Raw genomic sequence first — 10,223 nt, forward strand, 5'->3', positions numbered from 1 at the left:
GTATGTAAGATTACTGAATAAGCCATTGTTCTATAAAAGTTAAAATTTTAATTTTAATTAAAGTCAATTATAAATTTTAATCACATATTTTATAGGTTCGTAACTTTTCAACCACACACTTTATCAACTTTTATTAAAATCTACTAAAAATCTTGGTTGCTGTTTAAAATCGAAAAAAGTATTTTCCGAATAAGAGGACCAGTGGCTGATGTCCCACCTTCCTGAGGTGGTCAATTCGGATAGTCAACTTTGCCAAGGACTAAAAATAAGTAATTTTCTATAAATGTTTTCTTAATTTATTTAGCTAAACACGCTGTTAAATCATGTAACATGATGTAGCGCAAATTTTCTTTGTTGACGGAGTTTGCCCATAATTTTTATGTAATGATATTTAATACATTGAAATTATTACTCAATCTATACACATTAATGTGACATTAAATAATAGATATTTTATTTAATTTACTATTTAATGTCTCAAGTGGAACGAAATAGCATTAATTAAGTAACAAAAGTCTTTGCCACGTAAACAGACATGGACTTTGCCGTGTGGCGTCTGCTTCGAAGAGGAAACGTACATAACACGTGCTTTTCGTCCTATGTGGCCCTTAGTTAACGGCGACGTTTAAGCTCGAAAGCCAGCTTAGGCCAAAACACATTAAGAAAAAGCGATTATGGACAAACGGCGTTGGTTGTCCTCCATTTATTTTCATTAAATTATGGGCCACTTTAAATATGTGGCAATGTTTCTTGTGGGGCCCATGCTAACGACCACATGGCTACCGGTTGTGCTTTTGCTCACAAGTGAACAAGAGTGTGTCAGAATCCCGACAGCACGTGTCTTTCACACAATTGGAAAAGTAGCACTAGCAGCCCACTAGCACCAGATTCACACTATGGTTATTTCCTTTCATGACTACCTTCAACAGTTTCAACCTTTTTGATTCGTAGTAAATTACAAAATCTGCATTAATGATGATTGAATTTAATTTATTAATTAATATTCTTGGATTCTCCTCCTCAATTTCCTCAAAATGGGCACCACATTGTAAAATTCCTAAATTTTCCTTATCAATTTTTTCAATGATGGGCACCACAATATTGAAACTAGGCTAGAAAAGACCAAAGGGGTAAAGTCACGTCTTTTTCAAATAAATTAGTTCAATTTGATTTCTAATCACTAATTTAGCATAAAATTGTAAGGTATCATCAATTTCTTATTATGTCTCGAGAGAAATTATTTAGCCCATGTTTGAGCCACATTCTAAGGAAAAAAATGTATTATTCATGTCAAATCAATGAAAATGTGTGGTTAAAAAATAAGGAAAAGTTTTAAATTTACTTGTAATATTATTCTATTGAAGAATGTGTGGTTGAAATGATGTCAAATTACTATTGAAAAATATATTTTTTTGAAAATAATGTGATTCAAACAAGCTCTTAGTATCATATTTTATTTAACCTATCGTATAATATTACAATAACGCCACATAAACTTGAATTATAATTCCAATGGGATAAATAGCATTGTTCGATTAAATTTACTGCTATTATTAATTACTCGTGACTTCTCTTTTAATTTAAAATGATGTTTCAAAATTAGGCCTCCCTCTCACCTTTATATATATCACACGGTATACAGAGGACGTGATATTATCGGCATCATTTGTCACATTCGTACCAATTTGAATACATCCATTAATGTCTGCCAAGGGTACCTCGGCCACCGCAGCAGCGGAGGAGAAGAACGGAGAGCCACCAACCGAAGACAGATGTCCGGTGGAGGAGGTGGCGCTGGTGGTGCCGGAAACTGACGACCCAGCACTCCCAGTAATGACATTCCGGGCATGGTTTCTTGGCCTGGCCTCGTGTGTAATCTTGATCTTCCTGAACACTTTCTTCATATACAGAACACAGCCTTTGACCATCTCCGCCATTTTGATGCAAATAGCGGTGCTTCCCGTGGGCAAGTTCATGGCGACGACACTGCCCACAAAGCAGTACACAGTGTTTGGACGGTGGAGTTACACACAGAAATTTCTCATTTTATTTTTTATTTTTTTGGTTCTGCAGATATTGGGATATGGATGGGCAGGGATGTTGAGAAAATACTTGGTTGATCCAGTACAGATGTGGTGGCCTTCTAATCTTGCTCAAGTTGCTTTATTTAGGTTTGTGTTTCTTACGTTTACTGTTGTTTTTATCTCCATCAGTTTCCATTGTTTTTCAATGGTTCTGTTATGGGGTAGAATCATTGGAATTAATCATCACTGAACATTATTAGGATCAATAATTAAAAAGATCAGAATCATTAAAAACTAATTGTATGTTTGGGATGAAGAATTGTCACCTTTGTTTGAATTTTAACAGCACAATTCATAAGATCCACAATTTTCTATCAATATTTTTAATCAGCTTTTATCAAAATCTATCAAAACTTTTATCACACAAGCCCTAGATATCACAAGACAATATCCAAACATAAAAAAAGGCTTAAGATTTTTGTTTACTTTATCTTTTAATTACTACGTACTAAATATTCAAAATTTATACGAAGTAATCCTTTTCATTCTATGTTCCTCTTATTGGTCGTACGCGTCCATTGCATCGTTAATCGGTGGGCTTGATGCATATATAAATGTCACGAAAACTTAGAAGTTCTTTTTTTTTTTTTTTTTTTTTTTTTTGGTCTGAAAATGGTGTGTCTTGTCTGCATTGGATGTCTTAAAAGCTTAAAATCTTTGCATCTGGGAAGAACTGAATAAAAGAACATTGTAAAAGTTCAAAAAGGTGTATAGCTTTATGTGGGGAGTGGTGAATAAAGTGAAACTGTTTTATGCATTGAATGTGAACCAGTTCATAAGAATATATTTACAACATACGTTTGTCTTGATTATGTAACTATTCTTCTGGAGACCATTAATTTTGATGGATAGAGTTCATAAAGAGAAAGTAAATGAGTGGAAGACAAAATTTCTACAATAGTTGATAGATTTTGTTTGACATTCTCTTGCCATAAGATTCTTTAAAGAGACGTGCATAAAGTTAAGATTACTGATCCAATAACCCACTTTGGATGGTGACCTGCAACGAATCTCAGTGATAACAAACTAAGTGTTCTTCCCATCGAATTTGGAGTTGGCTACATGACCCCCTTTTCGCCATTCTGTTCGGTTCATAGCCTGTCCTTTGGGTCAGGTACAACTTTGTCAAAGGGGCTAATGTTAGGATGAACTTTGTAGTGTCTTATGTTTTTGTAGGTTCATTTTTCTAGTTACGGGAATTTTTGTAATGTTTTTGTTATTGCAGGGCGCTTCATGAAAAGGAACACAAAGCAAAAGGTCTTACAAGGATGCAGTTTTTCCTTGTTTTTATGGCTGCAAGCTTTGCCTATTACTTATTTCCGGGATATCTGTTTTCGATATTGACATTCTTCTCTTGGGTATGTTGGGCGTGGCCTCATAGTATAACTGCTCAGCAAATCGGTTCGGGTTACCATGGACTTGGAGTGGGTGCCTTCACCCTCGATTGGGCAGGGATTGGGGCTTACCATGGTAGTCCATTGGTTACACCCTTTTCGTCGATTCTGAATCTTGGGGTTGGCTTTATCATGTTTATATACATAATTGTCCCACTATGTTACTGGAAGTTCGATACTTTTGATGCCCGGAAATTCCCCATATTTTCTAATCAGCTATTCACTTCCAGTGGACACAAATATGATACTACTAAAATCTTGACCCCACAATATGATCTTAATATTCCGGCTTATGACAAATATAGCAAGCTCTACCTTAGCCCCCTGTTTGCCCTCTCGATTGGGTCAGGATTTGCAAGATTTACAGCTACCCTCACACACGTGGCATTGTTCCATGGCAGGTTGGCTCCTTACATGTTTATCTTTGCTATACGCGACGTTTTTTTGATTACTCCCTCTATTGGGAAAATGACAATTTGTATTCTATTTTGGCTAGTGATATTTGGAAGCAAAGTAGATCTGCTATGAAGAATGCCAGCCTCGACATTCATTCAAAACTAATGAAACGTTACAAGGAAGTTCCTCAGTGTTGGTTCCTTGTTTTATTAGTAGGTAGCATTGCGTTTTCCCTCATGATGTGTTTTGTATGGAAAGAAGACGTGCAGCTACCCTGGTGGGGTTTGCTCTTTGCATTTGGTTTGGCTTGGATTGTTACTCTCCCGATCGGAGTCATTCAAGCAACTACCAACCAGGTAACGGCCCAAATCCGTTTCTAGTCGTTCTAGCCTCTTTGATCAATGAATACTGCAAGATTTTAGCAGGGTTTTGAGAAATATCTAATTCAGTGATTTTATTATGACTACTTTACAGCAACCTGGATATGACATAATTGCTCAGTTCATTATCGGGTACATCCTTCCCGGAAAACCCATTGCAAACCTTCTTTTCAAGATATATGGACGCATAAGTACCATTCACGCTCTTTCTTTCTTAGCCGACCTTAAACTCGGGCATTACATGAAAATTCCACCACGATGCATGTTTGTAGCTCAGGTTTGTACCACAAACCTTACCCCAAATCACAATTATCATCAGTATCCATGGTATTAAGCACTTTCTTCTTAATCTTTTTTTTTTCCAATTTCCAGCTGGTGGGAACGCTAGTTTCAGGTACAGTCAACCTCGCAGTAGCATGGTGGATGTTAGGAAACATTGAGAACATCTGTGATGTCGAGGCATTACATCCTGAGAGCCCATGGACATGTCCCAAATTCCGAGTCACTTTTGATGCTTCTGTTATTTGGGGTCTAATCGGACCTGAGCGATTGTTCGGATCTGGGGGAATGTACAGGAACCTGGTCTGGCTCTTCCTCATCGGAGCATTCTTGCCAGTACCCGTTTGGATACTCAGCAAAATCTTCCCAGACAAGAAATGGATTCCCTTAATCAACATACCAGTTATATCTTATGGCTTCGCGGGAATGCCGCCGGCTACTCCCACCAATATTGCTAGTTGGATCATTACAGGAACGATCTTCAATTATTTTGTGTTCAAATACAAGAAAACATGGTGGCAAAAGTACAACTACGTTCTTTCTGCTGCATTAGATGCTGGAACAGCATTCATGGGAGTTCTACTGTTTTTTGCTCTGCAAAATGAGGGCAAAAATTTGAAGTGGTGGGGATCCGAGCCAGATCATTGTCCTTTGGCATCTTGCCCAACAGCTCCAGGGATAGTGGTCGAAGGGTGCCCTGTATTCAAGTAGCCACACAGCAAATAAAACTAGGATTCCTCTTTGAACATTATGTTCAAAGACTAAATATGTAAAAAGAAATTGGTAAAGCTGGTTATACAAAACTCAGCTACAATTTTGAATAACAGCTTGAATTTTAAATTCTAAGTGAATGTACAAGAAAATATCACTTTTCTAATAGGAATATTCAACTATTTTCCTGTTAATTAGATACTTCTCCATCCTAACAGGACAAAGTGCCAAACATCCTTGCAGCACAGCCCTGAAGATTACTCCGTCTAGAGGTGCAAAACAGCCATAGCCATTCTGATTCTTGCACACTCTATGAAAGGATTTGAATTTGAACCAACATCGAGTTACGTTACGCAATTACAATCATCTTCAACAATTCTTCTACGTCATATTGTATAGTATCATATCTGGTTCTTGGTAATGTCGAGTCGTAAAATAGGTCTAATTGTGGTTGTTTTAGAAGTGAACAATTAATTTGGCGATTGGTGGAGCCCCTGATCTGGAATGAACCTCCATCCGCACAAGGACGAGCACTGATTACGGCTTTCAGACCACCACGATTACTTAGACCTCTAAGGACACAATAATGGAAAATGTAAATGTGGACAAACTATCCAGGTGGGAAAAAAATTGATTCCAATTGGTTCTCTTTCTGCAGTGCCATTTCCTCTTAATGAGCATCCCAGAAACCACAAAACAGAGATCCACAAACAATTTAGGAACAGTGAAGATATCAAAGCCGAAAGGTAAAAGAAATAAAAAAAGACAGAACCGTCATTTACTATAAAAGCATATCAAAGATAAACAATGATAAAGTCACAAAACTGGGGGATAAGTGCCCAAGTATTTTGCATTCCATATAGATTTCAAAGTTTCTTGTATGGCTTTTTCCAAAGTTTACCCAAGAATTAGGCCCGGCATTTACTATAAAAGCATATCAATTACATTTAGGGAGTAAAGACTGTAGTTTTTGCAGATTTCCAATTTCAACTCTTTATGGACTTGTAAAGCACAACCGTCACGTATTTGGAATGGAACCGATGAGTTGAACCAAGTGCCACAACTGGACTGCCCCTACCCTTTTGCATGTAGAGATGGTTTAGCACTACATATTGAGGTCTTAGAAAGGGAGGTGGAATCTCCATTTGAGGTGCCGGAGCATTAAGCAAAGTCAACTGTAGATGTGGAGGAACCACTGGCGGTTCCTTAGCATAGTCCTCTGGACCAAGTTGCAGATTATTGTAGCTGGCATCTGGGGACTGAGGTGGTTCAAATCCGGAAATGTTATCAATATCTTCTGGGACATATTCCTGCAGCATGCATTGGTACGCATATGTAGTTTCAAGTAAGAACCTCTATTGCACAGATGATATGCAAATACACATATGCAATACAACAAAAAGGGAACAAAAACTTGTATCCAGATGTAATTATGAATGTGCACCGTCCTGCAAATACCAATGAATCAATCAAGAAAAGTTTACTTGGTCAGGCCATTGGTGCAAGGTTGGGAAATTAGATATCTTGTTTATCTTATCGACATAGTGACATCTTTATGTTCGATATAACCATTTTATTATTCTTTTATTCTTAACAGTATATTTCTATTTATTCTCTTGATGCACCAGACTCTACCCTGGCAGTCTGTTGAACCTCTAGTTGCAAATCTATTAACACTCACCTTAAACTCCCTCACAGAACTCCTCTTTCTTAACCATAGTGATCCTACAGACAGACAAAATTTGAGGGAGGTTTCTGTTAGCAGCAGCATGGGAATAGAATATTATTTACCCAAAGCAGAATATATTAAATCCTTGACATCAAAATTTAAGCTTTCTATATTTTAGCTTCCAAATTCAGCAATCAACAGGGGCAAACTGTTATGATTTTTACACAACCATGTAATAATGTAACTTAAAGAAAACAGAACTTGAAAATTACTCGGGAAGTAAAATAAACTACAAGAGTAAATTGAATGGCATGATTCTTCAAGATCTTTCTTATTTTCTACAGAATGGCCATACAGATGAGATTCCTCAAACAACTCCAATCTACTTCTGATGCAGGATAAAGAAGAGGATAGCAAGAAAGGGGGGAGAAACCGGAGAGAATGGGGGGAAAAAACCGGAGAAAAGTAGAAATTCAGAGGGAAAGGGGAAGAAAGAGAAAGGAGACGCCACAACCAATTTCAATTAATCAAAACAAATGAAATTACATGAAAAATTAGGTTTGAATAGTAAAGACAACCTTACCTAGAACGGCTTAGGCCAATACACGCCCAATTACACAAATAGAATCTAAAACATAAATAAAGTCCAACTAGAAATAAATAAAAAGACAGGATGCCCTCATCGACTTCCTTCCCTCCTAATGTTCCACACGGAAGGTCTTTTTATTCTTCGTTGGAAGAAGACCAAAGTACACAGAAATATTCCTTACGCAATAAAGCACTGCTAATTAAGTTTTTACCAACAGATCTTATGCACAGGATCATCTTCCCAATCAGGATGGGCTCCTGATGCACATTTCCCGAGTTATATCCACAAAGATAAATGCTGACAGAGTAATATCATTATCATTAATGCTTTGCATATATTCATTGGATAAATATGCAGCAGCCCAATGTTATACTGGGACAGAGTTATGTTTAAATTAGACAACATAACAAGGTTGCTTAAAGATAACATAAACATATGATTCAACACTGAATCTCAGTGGTTTCATCTTCAAGTCAGCCGCTTAAGCATCTTCTGACCAGACTTGCAATTAAATTAGAACTAACAGAAACTAGGATCAAAATTTAGAATTAGATCGATGTCAATTTGTCCGAAATAAAGTCCATAGGGTCCTCTTTATTATCTTTGTACATATTTTGAAAAGGGAAATAAATAAATGAAAAAAAAAAAGGGGAGAGAGAGAGGGAGAGAGAGAAATCAAATGCAATCATAAAATGGTAAGCAACATTGACGAGGAGGAAACTAAGAAGAGAGAACAAAAATTACCTGCAAGTCTAAAATGTTGTAAGCATTGCCTGATTCATCCTGGGCCCATGGGAAGTCAGGAGAATACCTCCATTGTCCGTCAACAATGAACCTGTATTTATAAACTCCTGAAGGAAGTACTTTCATAATGGTAAAGTCTTTTCCTGATCTTTGCAAGGATTTTCTGATAAAAGAATATCATCGTTCAAAACTGCTTATGATTCTTGGAGCTTGAGTTAGAATGGGAAAATATATGGAGAAAACAATGCAATTCACCTTGTTTCCCAATCATCCCATGATCCTTCCACGGCAACTTCCTTTCCGTCAAGGCTCCACGTAATCATTGTTGGAATACCTTTCTCGTTACAAACATCTTCATACCGCGAAGTAGTTTGCATCCATGAAGGACTGGAATTGTTCAACTCCTCAGGTCTTTGTAAAGGAACCAATGGCATCTGAAAGAAACATGAGTTAACTACTAAATTCTAAGAGCATGTTTTGCTTTGCAGTAATAGATTATGTTCGACATTGCAATAGACAAGAGTTCAACTTCTTTTTCTTATTTAATGTGTCCAATATTGTGTAATGTACCCTAGCAAACATGCCATAAGTAGACCAATAATCAAACATTTTTGGTGGTTACAACGTAAATGCCAACTAGTTGACCTACATCAAATGAAAACCACTAATGAAACTGCATTTTTTCTGCTGACGAGAGCCAATCTAGGTTCTAAAAAACAACTTTATAACTTGCAACGGCTGTCACAAATTTTATGCAACCTATTAGTTCGGCATATTCATGCTCAAAAAGTTGAACCCATTAGTTCAATTCAAGGAGGATAATCAAATAATTACCCCATAAAACCTTTTCCTTATGTTGATTACCCTTCACTGCTAATTAATCCCTGAAAGATTAAGATAAAATCTTTCTGGGAATTTTCGCTATGTAAGGGATATGATAAAATTAAAACCAAGTTCAACAATGAAAAGTAAAAATTAAATACTAAAATTAACTGTTCATCATATTCTCAGAACAATTAACCGGAGCACAATTATTTCCCTTCATTAATCTTATAATTATAGAAAAGTTATTATTATTATTATTTTATTTTTCAGATCCAGCCACAATAATCGGAATTTATATTCACCCAAGCCAAATCTTACAACCCCACATGATAAAGCAGTTAAAAATTAAACTACAAAATTTCACTCAATTGAAAGAAAAATAAATAAATATTTACACCTATAAAAGTTAAATTTAAAAGGAATCTTAATTAATATGAACACTAACAATGAGATGAAATAATGAAAACCCACAACAAATAAATAAAATATATCTGACCTGAGGTCTGAACATCAAAGGAGACTGAGAAGTCCTAGGACTAGGAGGAGGGGAACGACCCATGAATTCACCACCAGCAGGATCTTGATCAGCCATGCCATCCTGCACGGCGCCACCACCGCCACCTGCACCGCCACCCTCAACCCCAGATTGGCTGTTGTCGCTTCCTTCTTCTCTTCCACTCACGTTCCCCATTATTATTACTGCTTCTATACTAAAATATTATTTCTCACCAACCCAATACAAGAATGGGATCCTCCAAGAAAAGGATCAGTGTATATTAATTATGATCATTCCTGCAAGAAGGAATATCAAATGGGTTCAAGGAGGTACCAAATTTGAAAGTCAGATTAAATACTTTCAGTTTAATAATTATAAAGGAGGAGTAAACAAATCTGAAAAAAAAAAAAAAAAAATACGGCTGTGAAAAAATGATGCTAGGCTATGTAAAATATTATGAAATCCTATTATCCTACGAGTTTGGAAGTTTCTTGAAATGATGCGTTTTGTGCTGGAGTTGTGCTACTTACACATGCGACTTTGCACAGATCTGTACACGGGCACGTGGAGTCCACCCCATGTGTGTGCATCTATAAAACTCGTGTGTAAAAGTCTGTGCAGGATGGTTTTTCCTTTGTGTTGAGCATGGGCTTTCC

At 36.7% G+C, this 10,223-nt stretch overlaps 2 protein-coding genes across 3 annotated transcripts; one reads left to right on the forward strand and one right to left on the reverse strand.

Moving 5' to 3' along the window:
• The first annotated feature begins 1,640 nt into the window (after nt 1-1,640).
• LOC111407179 (oligopeptide transporter 3) lies at nt 1,641-5,438 on the forward strand. Its single transcript, XM_023036511.1, has 5 exons — nt 1,641-2,171; nt 3,310-3,879; nt 3,975-4,230; nt 4,349-4,531; nt 4,627-5,438. Exons 1-5 carry the CDS (start codon nt 1,702-1,704, stop codon nt 5,242-5,244), a joined length of 2,097 nt encoding a protein of 698 aa, XP_022892279.1. The 5' UTR covers nt 1,641-1,701; the 3' UTR covers nt 5,245-5,438.
• Nucleotides 5,439-6,052: 614 nt separating this feature from the next.
• On the reverse strand, nt 6,053-10,180 carry LOC111407180 (SNF1-related protein kinase regulatory subunit beta-2-like). 2 transcript variants are annotated; one of them, XM_023036512.1, is made up of 5 exons: nt 10,098-10,180; nt 9,568-9,863; nt 8,502-8,680; nt 8,247-8,409; nt 6,053-6,554 (listed from the first exon to the last, which is right to left on the reverse strand). In XM_023036512.1, the coding sequence occupies exons 2-5, from the start codon at nt 9,760-9,762 to the stop codon at nt 6,231-6,233; spliced, it is 861 nt and encodes a 286-aa protein (XP_022892280.1). In that variant the 5' UTR covers nt 9,763-9,863; nt 10,098-10,180; the 3' UTR covers nt 6,053-6,230. The 2 variants fall into 2 exon arrangements, with proteins under 2 accessions (XP_022892280.1, XP_022892281.1); XM_023036513.1 differs by lacking the exon at nt 10,098-10,180 and having other exon boundaries at nt 8,247-8,337; nt 9,568-10,047.
• Between the last annotated feature and the right edge of the window lie 43 nt (nt 10,181-10,223).

This window comes from Olea europaea, chromosome 13 (assembly GCF_002742605.1).
Source record: "Olea europaea var. sylvestris chromosome 13, O_europaea_v1, whole genome shotgun sequence".
NCBI lineage: Eukaryota > Viridiplantae > Streptophyta > Magnoliopsida > Lamiales > Oleaceae > Olea > Olea europaea.